This window comes from Pseudoliparis swirei, chromosome 13 (genome assembly GCF_029220125.1).
Source record: "Pseudoliparis swirei isolate HS2019 ecotype Mariana Trench chromosome 13, NWPU_hadal_v1, whole genome shotgun sequence".
NCBI classification, from domain to species: Eukaryota; Metazoa; Chordata; class Actinopteri; order Perciformes; family Liparidae; genus Pseudoliparis; species Pseudoliparis swirei.
In genome coordinates this window covers 20,977,987-20,993,293 of record NC_079400.1, presented here as the reverse complement: position 1 = coordinate 20,993,293, position 15,307 = coordinate 20,977,987, and the positions used below count along the sequence as shown (strand labels likewise).

General features: G+C 45.8%; 1 protein-coding gene and 1 long non-coding RNA gene across 2 annotated transcripts; both read right to left on the bottom strand.

Moving 5' to 3' along the window:
- Positions 1-990: 990 nt before the first annotated feature.
- LOC130203767 (gastrula zinc finger protein XlCGF57.1-like) lies at positions 991-8,942 on the bottom strand. Its single transcript, XM_056430179.1, has 2 exons — positions 8,544-8,942; positions 991-3,204 (listed from the first exon to the last, which is right to left on the bottom strand). The coding sequence occupies exons 1-2, from the start codon at positions 8,743-8,745 to the stop codon at positions 1,862-1,864; spliced, it is 1,545 nt and encodes a 514-aa protein (XP_056286154.1). The 5' UTR covers positions 8,746-8,942; the 3' UTR covers positions 991-1,861.
- A 3,728-nt stretch (positions 8,943-12,670) lies between these two features.
- LOC130203785 (uncharacterized) lies at positions 12,671-14,831 on the bottom strand. The gene is made up of 2 exons (XR_008833535.1): positions 13,650-14,831; positions 12,671-13,497 (listed from the first exon to the last, which is right to left on the bottom strand). It is a non-coding gene; the product is annotated as an uncharacterized LOC130203785 (long non-coding RNA).
- Between the last annotated feature and the right edge of the window lie 476 nt (positions 14,832-15,307).

The following is a 15,307-nucleotide window of genomic DNA, read 5'->3' as shown; positions in this document are numbered from 1 at the left end:
AGGCAGGTGGTCTGCTGAGAGTGGCATCTTGGCGGCAGTGTCCCTGTTGTCCCTCTCGAAGCGAGCATAAAAGTCATTCAGCTCGTTCAGGAAGGAGATGTCTGAAGCGGTGGAGTAGGCGTTGCTTGGTCTGTAGTCGGTGATGGCCTGGATGCCCTGCCACATGCGCCTGGGGTCAGTGTTGGAGAAGTGACCCTCTATCTTCAGCTTGTGGCAGTGCTTGGCCTTTATGATGCCCCTTCTCAGGTTTGCTCTGGATGTGCTGTAGGCTTGTGCATCCCCCAATCTGAAGGCAATGTTACGGGCCTTCAGCAGGAGCCGCACATCCTTGTTCATCCAAGGCTTCTGGTTGGGGTACGTGGTGATCTGCTTCTCTGTAGTGACGCCGTCAATGGTGGTGGTAATGCAGTTTAAGACAGAGGAAGCATCGCGGTCAATGTCAATCTGTGAGCCACAGGTGGCTTGAGAGGCAAACCTACACCAGTCCGTGTGTAGAAACTTTTCCTGGAGTGTTGAGTCTGTCCCCAAACCAAAGAGCTCCTACTGCACATGTGCAGAACACTGCTCGATTCATGTTGAGATGTTAACGTCGGGAGAACTCCTGGTGGGGAAACTTCCTAGTGGGGAAATTTCCTGTTAGGAAAAGTGGGAAAACTTCCTGGTGGGGAAAACTCCTGGTAGAAGAAGGAAGAGAAGTCTGTGATGGATTTGGGTCTGTCCATGGTGGACTACTACTACTGACTCTTTTACTACTGACTCTACTACTAACTCTACTACCAACTCCACTACTACTGACTCTACTACTACTGACTCTATTACTACTGACTCTATTTCTGACTCTGCTACTCACCCAAATCTGTCTGAATCGATGGTTCCAGTTACAATAAGATGATTTATATAAAAAGTAAAGCAAACCCAATTACAGTTGACTCTCATGATGAAATACATGAAACATGTCCCATGAGACAGAGATCCAGCGTCCACACTCAGTGTCTACTGTCAGCCAGAATATATTTAATTCGTAATATTGTTTACAGGCAAGCAAACTTTAAAAAACAAATCCCAACAGCCTTTTGTTGAGGGACCCAGTGAGACGCTAAGTTCAAAACAACGTCGTCCCTGCAGCACTTTGCTGTGGAGCACGTCCACGTCAACCAACCACAGACTGACAACAACCACACCGAAGGAGGGAGACGTCATTCTGCATCACTCCTCTATATCTCCAGAGATAATCGTCGGTTGCTGCTTCGTGCTCTGAATGTCGTAAAGAAAACGGTTGGAACCAGAGTTACCAACTCACCAAAGAGCATGTTGAGCAGCTCGGAGCGCGTCGTGCCGTCAGTCTCTGGGCAGTAGTTGTTACCGCGAGATACAGCGCGTTGCCAAGAGACACGACTCAACTTGATGTGTTCAGTATCAAAACCAGTTGTGTGTCTCTGAACACGGTCTTACTTCTGGATCCGGTGTGTGGCACTCAGACCCGAGCCCGGTGGTTCCTCGAGTCACCGGCCGAGGAGGTGGAGTGGCAGCCATCTTTGACTCGAGCCTATTAATACATCCTAAATGAAACTACAACTCATTTGAAAGCCTTGTTCTTAGTCCTTCACATCCAACAATTATATCTGTTATAATGTACCAGGCCCCGCGTCCTTATCTGCATTTATATCAAAATTAATAAGCAGAACTAGAATCAACACTTTTACAAACTATATTAGATTATAACAGGACTAGAAATACAAAACAGACACACACACATATATGGCTCAAATTAAATGCGCCACAGCTGGCTCACATTTGGCTGCATCAAGCCGGACCGCAGCAGTCAGCCGACACTCAGCCGTGAAAACATTTTACATTAATTTCAAATGGTCTCTCCCATGTGGACTCTCATGTGTGTCTTCAGCTGTCGCCGTTCTGAAAATCTTTCCCTACAAACATCACAACTGAATGGTTTCTCTCCCGTGTGGACTCTCATGTGTGTCTTCACACGTGCCTGTACTGTAAATCTTTTCCCACAAACGTCACAGCTGAATGGTTTTTCTCCTGTGTGGACTCTCATGTGTACCTTCAGATGTCCCTGGACTGCAAATCTTTTCCCACAAACATCACAACTGATTGGTTTCTCTCCTGTGTGGACTGTCATGTGTTTCTTCAGAGATCCCTGGTCTGAAGTTTTGTACCCACAAACATCACAACTGAATGGTTTTTCTCCTGTGTGGGCACTCATGTGTCTCTTCACACTTCCCTGTACTGTAAATCTTTTCCCACAAACATCACAACTGAATGGTTTCTCTCTTGTGTGGACACACATGTGTCTATTCAGATCTCCCTGTTTGGGAAATCTTCTTCCACAAACATCACAACTGAATGGTTTCTCTCCTGTGTGGACTCTCATGTGTGTCTTCAGCGAGCCCTGTTGTGTAAATCTTTTCTCACAAACATCACAACTAAATGGTTTCTCTCCTGTGTGTACTACCATGTGTGTCTTCAGAGATCCCTGGGTTGTACATTTCATCCCACAAACATCACAACTGAATGGCTTCTCTCCTGTTAGACCTCTTGGCCGTGATTCTTTCTTTGGCTTCTCTCTAAAACATTTCTTTTGATCCAAATAGCTGGAGGATATTTTTCCAAAATGACACCGCATGTGTTTCTGCAGAAACCCCTTGTGGTAACACCGTTTACTACACTTGAAGAAGCTGAAGGATTCCCTGGTCTCCTTCCAAATATCAACCCCATCTTCACTTTCAGGTCCAGAATCTGACAACGGTTCTTGCCAATCACCATGAATGACTTCAGTCTCAGAAGATCCTGAAGCCTTTTCATCAACAGCATTTGGATGCGAAAGACAAAGTGGATTTAGGTTCCTGGCTGGTCCTGATCCCCCACAGTCCTCACCATCAGTTTCTGTTTCTGTTTCTATTGGTGTAGCTGAGCTGCCGGATGGAGGCTCCGCCTCTCTGTCGTCCTCCGTCTGGCTTTGATGAAGCTGTGAGGTCTGAGGTTTGTCATCTTCACTCTTCAAAGTAACAACAATGGATGAGAACTTGGCGATATCGGCCTCCTGCAGCACACTGAGCTGATCCCCCTCTAGACGGGTCCAGAGATCCTGCAGGTCTTTTATGTGGAGGGGCTCCGGCTCCTCTTTTATGTGGAGGGGCTCCGGGTCCTCCGGGTCCTGGTCCAGTCCCTCAGGGGGGACATCTGCAAGGAGCACATGATGAACAACGGTGACTTCAGACTGATATCAACTTTTATTAGTGGAGACATTCAAGGAATTTGGAATCTGGGGGCAGGTGAAGGGAATGAACCAATCAGGAGAGGCTGGGGGCAGGTGAAGGGAATGAATAGATCAGGAGAGACTAGAGGCAGGTGAAGGGAATTAACCAATCAAGAGAGGCTGGGGGAAGGTGAAGGGATGAACCAATCAGGAGAGGCTGGGGGCAGGTAAAGGGAATAAACCAATCAGGAAAGGATGTGGGAAGGTGAAGGGAATGAACCAATCAGGAGAGACTGGGGGCAGGTGAAGGGAATGAACCAATCTCTGGGGAGACGGCCACAACATTAACAGGGTGTTACAGGCTCAGCTAAAATGGCTTTAATTTACAGTGAAGTAACAACACAAGTTATTCAAACTAAATTACATCACATGTCATTTAGCTAACGCTTTTATCCAGAGAGACTTACAATCAGTGAATTCAACCACAAGTACAAACTCAGAACAAATAGAATCAAGAAAGTAACATTTCACTGTGATTAACACCACGAGTAATATCATAAGTAATACCGTGAGTAACACCATCTTCAGAGGTGTTGGCTAACTACAGACCGATCTCTAACCTCCCCTTCCTCTACAAGATCCTTGAGAAAGTGGTCGCAAATCAGTTGTGTGACTTTCTACATACAAATATTGTATTTGAGGAGTTTCAGTCAGGATTTAGAAAACACCACAGCACATAGACAGCACTGGTGAAAAATACCATAAGTAATACCATGAGTAAAACATTAAGTAATAACATGAGTAATATGATGAGTAATACATTAAGTAATACCATGAGTAACAGAAGTATTCCCTAACCCTACCCTTCCTGGTAGCTCTCTTGCATCCTCATGGCTCCTCAGAGATCCCTCCTCGCTCCTCACATCAGAAATCAGAGCTTTGGGACGGAGGTCAATATGGCGACTCAGAACAACTTCCGCTTGAAGTGAGGAAATGACTAAATAAGAGACGTGGGATGGACCCCGTGGTTGGAATATGTGGAAGATCAAATGTTTTGTGCTGTGTGCTGCCACAAAAATAGAGGAAAGTGTGTTATACTTGTGCATAGTTTTATATTAGGCTGAAATTAAAACTACAAAGATGACTTAGAGCACACACACATCTCTCTCCCAGACACGAGTTACAAGAACGCCAGACGTAGAGAGACACAGCGACCGTGTGCTGTTCCAGTATTAACCGGTAGAAAGGAGACTGTAGAGCGAGGGCCGGGATGCTCTGACATAATAATGATAAGAGACGGGGAGACGTCAGCAAGAAGCTCCACATGTCAGAGAGAACAAAGCTACTCAACCTCTCATTCTCTCACCACATACAGGACCTACACTCTCAAATACATCTGAATTTCTCAAAAACTGGACAGTAAATTCTCACCAAAATAACCATGACATAGCAGAGGTCCTCCTGAATAACAAGCTAGTGTCGGAGCGTGGAAATAACAAAGAGGGAAGTATTCCCTTTGGCCGCAACTTGTGGCCGTTTATTTCAATCCACAAAACCATCAGCAACATTCCCAGCAGTTCTAATAGAGCGATGGAACCGCTCCCATAAACAATCAGCCTGCGGGTGGAAGGCCGTTGTTGGATGGAGCATCACACACAGGCTTCTTGCCACTGCACTGGGGCTCTGAACCTGGCGACCCAGGTCCGAACAAAAGCCCAAACCACCTCATCCACCGATTTAGATGACAACGGAACAGCTTCTGACCAGCGAGTGGCGCTGTCTCCCATTGTGAGGAGGTGGGTGAACCCACGGGATGGGGCAAAGGTCCTACTAAGTCCACATTTACCTGATCAAACCTCTTCTCTGGTACCAAGAACTGAGCCAAAGAGGCCTCTATGTGACGGTGGACCGTGATGCGCTGCCACTCAACACAAGTCCCGGCCCACCTTCGTACATCCGTGCTAGACGAACTTCTCTGCCACCAACGTCTTGCCAGGGTGTCACACAGGGGCCCAACGGGACCTCCTCCAACCTCAGCCCCGTTACTGACTTCCTCAATTCCGTAACCTGATCCCTGGCCATCTTGTTATGGTCCTAACTGGACAGGTCTGCCACCAGGTTTTCCTTGACTGATGCGTCTCAGATCTGTAGTGAACTCCAAGATGGCGAGTGGACCATGGTTTGTCTCTCTTCCCCATGGTACCTGCTGCAGGAACAGAAGGACTCCTTGGTCCAACCCGTAACTCATCTGGTTAACCTATCCCTCAAACATGCAGGGGTCCCCTCAGCCTGGAAGGTGGCAGTGGTACATCAATCTTCAAGTCTGGGAAAAAAATGTTGGCATGTTTAACTACAGACCAATTTGCAGCGTACCGATAATATCTAAAATAGCAGAGAAATAGGTTGCCTAACTTCTTGTCGAGCATCTCAACAAAGACCATCAGAAAACAAACCGTTACTGTTGATGGTGCTAGGTTTCCCTGTCTGTAGGTGTTCCTCAAGGGCCGCTTTTATTTCCCGTTTATTAACACACTACCCAACTCCTGTCAGAATATACATACACAGATGTATGCGGATGATGCTGTAATCTTTACATCAGCTAAAAACAACCAAGAAGCTTTATGCATCCTATCATCCGCTCTGTCTGATGTCCAGGCGTGGCTCACTAAATCCTGCCTCCTGTTGAATGATAAAAAAACTGTATGTATGGCTTTTTCCAAACGTGCCCAAAAAAATAACAAACTTGAACATATTCGTAAAGAGAACAGAGCTAGACTTAGTGACCGAGTTTAAGCCCCTAGGAGTAACTCTAGACTCCACCCTGACCTTTAAGAGCCATGTAAAAAAGGTAGCGACCTACATCACATTCAACCTAGGAAACTTCAGGCACATCAGAAACAGCTCGACAGAGAACGCAGCCAGGTCATTCCTACAGTCCATGATCTGACCAGCTGGTCACTCACATGCACAGCAGCACTCAAGCCCATAGAATCTCTGTATAAGAGAGCACTCAGAGTCTTTGACAAGCAACCGCAAACCCATCATCACTGCCACATCCTGAACAAACATACGCTTTGAAGTTTTAACAACCGCATCAGCCTTAAAGAAGCCAGCATCATTTACAACGCCCAAATGGTCTGAACGAGTCCATCAAACAGACCCGAAGGAGACCTGGACTAGAGTCACCAGAGCCTCCGACACACAGGGGCACCACCTCTGGCAGGCCCGGGGTGGGTAATCGGGAGAATCGGGAGAGTTCCCGGTGGGCCGCTTCACTTCTGGGCCGGTCGAGAATTGTATTTGTTGACATTTGTCACGTTAGTCCATCTTCTCTTAAAGTGGGCTACACACGTTCTGCATTCTGACACCGCAGCCACTGCATGGGTTGTACCATGCGAGGAAGTTCACCCCTCCCAAATAATAGAGTTGGTTCAGTCCATTATGGAACCAACCAACTCAATTTGGGAGAGGAGCACTTCCTAATCGAGTTGGTTCGGCCCTTCGCGGTCTTTTCCAAAAAGTTTTCTCAGCTACGAATAGCTGGGCCGGCCCGACCGCAACGATACGCGTCAGGGAGGATGGACGGGAGGAAGAGGGCAGGAGGGGCTGAAAAATCCAGGTTGAAAAAAAGAAAGGCGTTGGAGGAGGATGCTGCCAAATGTGCCAAGTTTACAGATTTATTTTCAAGAGGACAAACACAAGTGGCAACTGGTAAAGAGAGACAAAGGCCTAATGATTAGCAACATAACTATTCGGCTAACGTTGTAGCCTTGATTAATATCATTGTAGCGTTGTCAACCTATTCCCAAGCAAAATATTAAATTGAATTAAAATATTAGCCTTTTTATATCACCCAAAATATGGCAATCCATAGACTTTGCAAATATTATGGAAATATTGATATATACTATTGATATTGATATTGAAGTATGCAGTAATATCACTCTTAATTTTTCTTTGTAGCTTCGGAGCAGCAGATAAGACAGTCTTCTGCTGAAAATGATGAGCCCGACATTTGCAATGAGGAGGCCATGACTACAGGGACAGGTAGAGAGGATAACAGAGGAAACAATATGAATTAAAGTTATATATTCTAAGAAAGAGCAGTATATGACAGTACTTGATGAACCAATATGCATTGTTTGCTCAGAAGTGGGTGTAGTAAAGGAGTAAATCACCACTATATAATACACATGCAGAAAAATGATAATGACCATGACAATGACCATGACGGCCCCCATGAGGTCTCACTCCAACAAATCTGGCCTACTGCCTAATCTGAGTCTGACACCTCTGCTATGCCCTTCTGCCTTTTTTAATGTTATGCATATTTTTTGTTAACTTCTCATTTTAAGTGGATTATTATTGTTGTATTTAACCTTTACATTATTTGTTGGACCATGGTATTAATAAAAGAACTACAGGATAGTAAGAGTTGAACTGTTGCTTCATTTATCCAATTTCCACTACCATGAAAAAAGTGGGCTGGTCTTGAGCCTGAAATTCCCGGGCTGAAAAGTGGCCCCACTCCGGCCCTGACCTCTGGTCAGACGGCTCACCCTCTGGACTAATACTAGGAAATACACAGTAACATCACTGGACTAATACTTGTAAATACACAGTAACATCACTGTACTAATACTAGTAAATACACAGTAACATCACTGTACTAATACTAGTAAATACAAAGGAACCATCACTGTACTAATACTAGTAAATACACAGTAACCATCACTGGGCTAATACTAGTAAATACACAGTAACCATCACTGTACGAATACTAGTAAATACACAGTAACCATCACTGTACTAATACTAGTAAATACACAGTAACCATCACTGTCCTAATACTTGTAAATACACAGTAACATCAATGTACTAATACTAGTAAATACACAGGAACCATCACTGTACTAATACTAGTAAATACACAGTAACCATCACTGTACTAATACTAGTAAATACACAGTAACCATCACTGTACTAATACTAGTCAAGATCTTGATCACTGTACATCAGTCTGATCACTTTACGGCAGTCTGATCACTTTACGGCCGGCTTCCTCCTCCAGAAGTTGCTCTGGCAGCCATTTTGAAGACCGTCCCAAAAGATGTCCACGTGCAGATCCCGTAACCAGTTTGCCTCGAGCACCGTGAGGTGTTTAAAGTTCCTCCCTGATGAATGAGATCAGAGGAGAGCTGGAAACGAACCACATCCACCACAAGTCTCGCTAACTCCAGTCCACGAGCTGGAAACGGACTCCATGTGACTTGAAGCCGTCAAACGAGATGAAGCCCGGGAACCATCGTGAAGCAGCACCAACCTGATGTGTGTAGCTCATGTTCTCCGAGACGAGACGCGGTGTCCTCATAAGCTGCTGTTAGTGTGTCCAACAGCACAAAAGCCTCTTCAACGACCGCGTCGACTTGCTGCTTCACCAACAGTCTCAGCATTTCTCCTGGAGACACGGAGACAACACAGCGGCTCGCTGGAGAGGAGCCAGAGTCCACCTGCGCACTACGCATGCGCGGGGGTGCGTGTCCGACGTGAGCCCGCCTGCTCTGACGTCACCAACACGTGATCAACGAGAAGCTCGAGCTGGATGTCACCGTTTCTTTGGCTTGCTGCTTATTCCTTAAGGAAACTGAAATCTGTCTGACTTTATTTAATGAATCCATACTTTGTCCCATCAAGTAAAGAATGTAAACACATTCCTCCTGATTATTACTGAATGGATCAGTAGGAACCAACGGGCTTGGGTCAGAGGAGGACCGTGTTAAGAGACACACATCTGGTTTTTATACTGAACAAGAAATCTTGATTTTAAATAATGTCAGTTTAATTTGACAGGTTCAAAGCTATTTTACATTGAAACGTGTTTGTGTGCCTTTTCTACTCGTTACAGTCTGGTGCATTTACCTGTTGTCACCACCAGGGGTCAGCAGTCAGTAACTCTTCATCTCTCTCTCTCTCTCTCTCTCTCTCTCTCTCTCTCTCTCTCTCTCTCTCTCTCTCTCTCTCAGCGTGAGAGGACGTGAGACTGCGGAGCAGAGGTGAATTGTTTGTTTGAACGGTGTTTTTCCTCGTTAAAAGGTATGTTTGTTGTGAGTGTCTGTGGATTTCACCCGAATGTCTGTGTGAGTTCACGGAGGTTTTGTTAGTGTGTCTGTGTGCGCGCTAGCGCTAGCTGGGAGCTAGAGTCATGGAGGACTTGAGCTTCCTCACGCAGGCGCACGGGATTATAGTGGCGCAGAGTTCCCCGTGCTCGGAGGAGGAGGTGGGGCTGGCAGTGGGCGACGTGGTCGGCGACGACTGCGTGAGGTCCGCTGCCCGTATGAACGGAGCGGTGGTTCTGTTCTTAGACAGCGTGGAGAAGGTGAACGCGGTCGTGGTGTCGGGGGTGGTCATCAGGGGCATGCATGGTTAGGGTCACCGCCTCCGGGTGTTCATCAGGGTGGAGAGCTCCGCCTCCGGGTGTTCATCAGGGTGGCCGGGAGGTGCAGAGGGCACGGGGGGGTGCACAGCAGGGGGGAGGGGGAGCAACCAGGGACTGCAGTTTCCCAGAGGGGGGAGGGGAGGGAGCAGGCAGGCAGGAACTGGGGGCTCCCAGCAGGATGAGGAGAGAGAGCAGGCAGAGATGGGGGGTGCCCAGGAAGAGGAGGGGGGCACTGGTCCAGTCCAGCACGGTGAGGAGGGAGAGGGGGAGACGGTCACAGGCCAGCAGGGTGAGGAGTTAGAGGAGGAGAGGAGAGAAGAGGCTGGTGCAGACCAGGAGGGTGAGGAGGAAGAAGAAGAAGAAGAGGTAGAAAAGGGTGAGTCAGAGGAAGAGAGGGGGGCAGGTGCCAGAGAGGTGGTGCTGTCGGACAGTGAGGTGGACATGGAGGGGGAGGAGCCTCAGAGTCCCCTGGCTAAAGAGGAAGTGTAGGGAGGAAGGAGAAAACCTGCAGGCGAAGAAGGTGACGGCGGGCAGACGGAGGTCGGGGAGGAGAGGGGCGGAGCCAGAGTCCAGATCGGAGGAGGAAGACTCCACTCCTCTTCCTCACTACAGTGTGGAGGAGTTGAAAGACGAAGCAGGTGTGGCATGTCCAGGTGAAGGATTACTTCTGCCAGGACAAGTTCTTCCTCTCCGCCACCTTCCTCACGATGAAGACGAGAGAGGAGCCTTCACTCCGCAGGAGGTCTACAGGATGAAGAAGATCCTGAGACCTCAGGAAGGTGCTGCTGGTGGAGGAGGAGAAGAGGGCAAGAGGCGAGGTCGACTGAGGGCAGGAACACCTCCTGGCCTCAGGGGAGCAGCTTTGTTTTTGTTATTAAAGAACCTGAGCATCATGAACAATTTTCTTTTTCAGGATTGGTGCTGCAGTCAAAGAGATGTGTGTTGATTTTAATTTGTTTATTTGTGGTGCAAAGTTTGAAATAAAGGTTTAAAAAAAAAAAAAAAAAGATCTATTTCTCTCTCTCTCAGCAAGGATGTGAGACTGGGAGCAGAGGTGAATTGTTTTGTCGTATCTTCTCGCCAGCCGGAGGATGATGATGGAATTGATGATGAAGAAAGGATCACTCGAGAGACACTGCACTTTAAGAGTATTTAGTTTATTCTCAAAGGTACAGGTCAGAAACAAACGTCCGGACCGTCTGGAGATTCTCAGGATGCCGAATTGAGAGAAGTCTAATATTCATGTCTTCAGCTTCTCATAATATACCCAACAGGCAGGAGAAACTCATTGATCCGGCCCCCGGGGTCCAATCAACAGATAGGCAGAATCGCCTCTCAGGCAGGTTTTTGTTTACACACCAGGTTGTTGTTTTGGACTTTCAGATGTTCGAACCCCAACTCAGGCATGTCATTTGATTCTTGAACCTTGAGCGCTGACTTGTAGGTTTCATATAGACTGATATTATACAGTAGATGAAAATATACTACAGTTTGTTTTAACGGTGGTCTTCCTCGTTAAAGTAGGGTGACCAGACGTCCTCTTTTCCCCGGACATGTCCTCTTTTTGAGACCTAAAAAATGCGCCCGGCAGGGATTCCAAGGACGTCCGGGATTTTGCTTCGTCGGATATTTGTGTTTCTCTGGGTCTTTTATCCCTTACACGTTTTGGAAATGGTATCTCCCTTACACCTCCTGGCCTCAGGGGAGCAGCTTTGTTTTTGTTATTAAAGAACCTGAGCATCATGAACAATTTTCTTTTTCAGGATTGGTGCTGCAGTAAAAGAGATGTGTGTTGATTGTAATTTGTTTTTTTGTGGTGCAAAGTTTGAAATAAAGGTTTAAAAAATAAATTAAAAAATCTCTCTCTCTCAGCGTGAGAGGATGTGAGACTGGGAGCAGAGGTGAACTGCTTGTTTTAACGGTGGTCTTCCTCGTTAAAGTAGGGTGACCAGACACCCTCTTTCCTCCGGACATGTCCTCTTTTTGAGAAATGCGTCCGGCAGGGATTCCAAAGACGTCCGGGATTTTGCTTCGTCGGATATTTGTGTTTCTCTGGGTCTTTTACCCCTTACAAGTTTTGGAAATGGTATCTCCCTTACGTTCCACCTTCTTGCGCGAGCTCTGACTGTAGAGAGAACAGTCATTGGTCGACCGATCTCAGTGTTGCCAGATACACAAAAAGTATCCTCCTTTTAGGAATGTGTATCACAAAACAGGCAGAACAAGAGAGATGTTTAATCGCTCATTTATTTTACTACTTTTGTGTCTTTGCGTGTGTAGATTTATCCTAAAGTTACCATTACGTAATGCTTCATTTGCATATTCAAACATAAGATTTTCTGAAAATGTGTAACCACACTAAGTATTGTCTTAATGTCAGTCATGATTTTAAGACATTAAAGGGAAATTTAAAGAAAACTCATTGCTAAACTTCATTTCCCTCTCAGCATCAATATGATGGATAACGTTTCTCACCTCTTCAGCTCAGGGTGGCAGCCTGGGCGATGTACGGGGAAATACTGTTGTCAGAATTGTTATTGTATTGTGTTAGTACCTTGCCCCCACCAGCCGTATTTTCTTGTTATTATCATTATAAACGTGTTGTGTTAACTTCAAACTCACTTGCTTTCACCTGAAGTAGCTGCAGTGCGATACTTGTGTTCGCCATTAGGGGGCAGTAGCGGGTTCTCCCATGACTGGCGCCATAATTCTTGTCTTAAACAAGCGAGTTCGACCAGCAGATCACAGACAGCGACGCAGCTGCTCAGGTGAGTCTGTCTTGGTGTTTACAGATGAGAAGCGTACACAAGCGCCATATATATATAAATATATACATATATATATACATACATATACATATATATATCCATACATATATATATTAGGGCTGTGAAACGATTAACATTTGTAATCAAATTAATCACAGGTTTCTGTGGATTAATCATGATTAATCACATATTATCGATATTCTCGGTATATTTTTGTGAGAACATAAAGATTTATGACAAAAGACGTATCATTTATACATTCTTTTTTTTATTAAAAAACAAACAAACAATGGTGCTGCAACTCAGCAGTTATTTATCAGTTTAGGAACATTAATATAACCTCATTCTAAACAGAATGTTTAAACAGAACATGTTTCTCTTTTTTGTCAACCATTAACACATGACACAATCTAAAGGCCCGCCTAGCTAGTCTTCCTTTAGCAGCTGGTGAGGCAAACTAACTTGTTCACATTCTCTGACAGTAAAGATGACCGCTTCTTTTGCACAATGTGTCCTGCGACTGAGAACCGTCGTTCACATGGAACCGTGGAAGAAGGAGTGGCGAGGTATTTGCGAGCTAGTGAGGCCAACTGCTCATGGGCTCCTGAACGAGATGACCACCACTCCAAGGCCCAGTCCTCCAGACCAACGCTGGGCTCTGCTCTGTGAGGCTGCTGCACCTCTTCATCCGAGTCACAATCTGAGCCCATTACCAGAAGGCTCATGTTCTTCTTGGTGGCCCATCTTCAGCAGCTTGTGGCCTCCTGGCCCTGGGTGACTGTTCCTGCAGCAATCTCTCAAGTGTGGTCCACCTCTCTGGTCTCTCACTCTTGGGTAGGCTCTTCAGGTCTTTAAAACGTGGATCCAGCACTGTTGCAATCTTGAGCAGTCATTCTTCATTGTTGGTATTTTCTTGGCGGGAGGCTAGGTCTGTCTTGAATGCCGTCTTAAATTTCACCACATATGCAGGGTCATCTTCGGTGACTTCCATTACATGACGCAGGTGGCAGAGTGCAGGCAGAACCACAGAGCAGGAGACATAGGCCTCCCCACCCAGAATTCCAGTTACATACCTTCAGTGGAAACACACACAAACACACACACACACAGAGGAAGATGGAGGTGAGAGAGATAATTAAGTTATTAAAACAGGTACACAAATATAATTTGAATTTAATCAGTCCAACTTAATGTTAGAATAGTCACGTTATCATGGATGTCTTACTTGCAGGGCTCTAGAAGAGACTCCAGTCTCTGCAGTCGGTCCCATTCCTGTGGCGTCAGCATCACTAGTTTGTGGTTCTGCTGGTCCAGGGCTGCCGTCACTGCATCCGTATTGCGGATCAGACGTTTCACCATGTCCAGCGTTGAGTTCCAGCGTTGAGTTCCAGCGTGTCGGGACGTCTTGGATCCGTGGCGGCTGCGCCTGCATGCGGTTATCTTGCTTTGCGTTGAGCTCCGCCGTGTTTGCTGGGCTGTGCTTGAAGTGGCCGACAATTTTGCGACACTTGGACAACGCATTCACAAACCCGCTGTCAGCGAGGCTCACGGTGATGCTTCTCTGCTAAATGTGAGCGATGCACGGCGTGTGCTCATATGACAGTCGTCTAGCCGCGGCTACCATATTGCGAGCACTGTCTGTCCCTATCGTGGTCGTTTTCTGATCAATTGCCCAGTTGCTTGCAATAGTTTTGAACTGTTTCGCACATGCCTCTGCAAAGTGGCGCTCTTCGGTTTTCATGCACGTCAGTGCAAACGACTTTAATTTCCATTTGTCGGTTATTAGATGTGCAGTTACACCCAGATAAATATCATTACTCACAGAGGTCCAGTGATCCCCTGTCAGCGCCACATGTTCCGTAGCAGCCAAGTCTTTTTCCTTTTTGTTCTTTTCAGCTTCATACAGCTCGTGGATTTTAGTCATGATATCGCGTCTTTGCGGTGCTTTGATGCTCGGGTCCCCCGTTGCCACTCGCAAAACTTCGGTGAACCCCTCATCCTCAACAATATTAATTGGTCGACAGCTTTTTGCAATCCATTCTGCAACTCTGCTCGTTAGCTTGTCAGGCAGACTTAGTGAGGGGCCGACGTTGTTCAGTGAGGGTGGCTTGGCGCATTCCACTCACCTCACCGACAAACGCATGCTTCGCGTTGAGATGGTACTTAAGGCTGGTTGTGCTATGGTGAAACGACAGCGTCTTGCCGCAGAATGTACATATCACTTTTGATTTATTTAATGTTCCATCTTTGAATTTTTGGAACACGAACTTCCCATCCAGAAGGTCCCCAGGCTCATCGGAATTATACATGTTGCTTGCTTGGATAGCAGTTAACGTCTGACTGCATTAGAACCGGGAATAGTTCAGATTGAATCGGTATATTGGAAGCTCATTCTGCGCATGCGTTGAATGCGGTAAAAAAATTAACTAATTAATCCTGTAATTTAATCATAACGCGTTAACGCGTTATTTTTCACAGCACTAATATATATATACACATATATATACATACATATATACATATATATACATACATATATACATCTAGATATATATACATATATATATATTAGGGCTGTCAATCGATTAAAAAAAATTAACTAATTAATCGCACATTTTGAAATTGCGATTAATTAATCGCGATTAATCGCGATTAACCGCGCTTAAAAGTTTTTTCCTTCTTTTTAAAGACAAAACTTCACACAGAGCTGTGTTTTCAAAGAGGCTCCTACATATACAGTGCCAGCGAGGTATTTAATATCGTGGATGATAAATTGTTTCTTCAGTGAAACATCAGATTAGTAAAAAAAAGAAGTATATTGAGACCCCATTGGTCCTGTCATCTTTAACATTGAACAGCAGCAGAACCAGTGGCCTTGGGAAC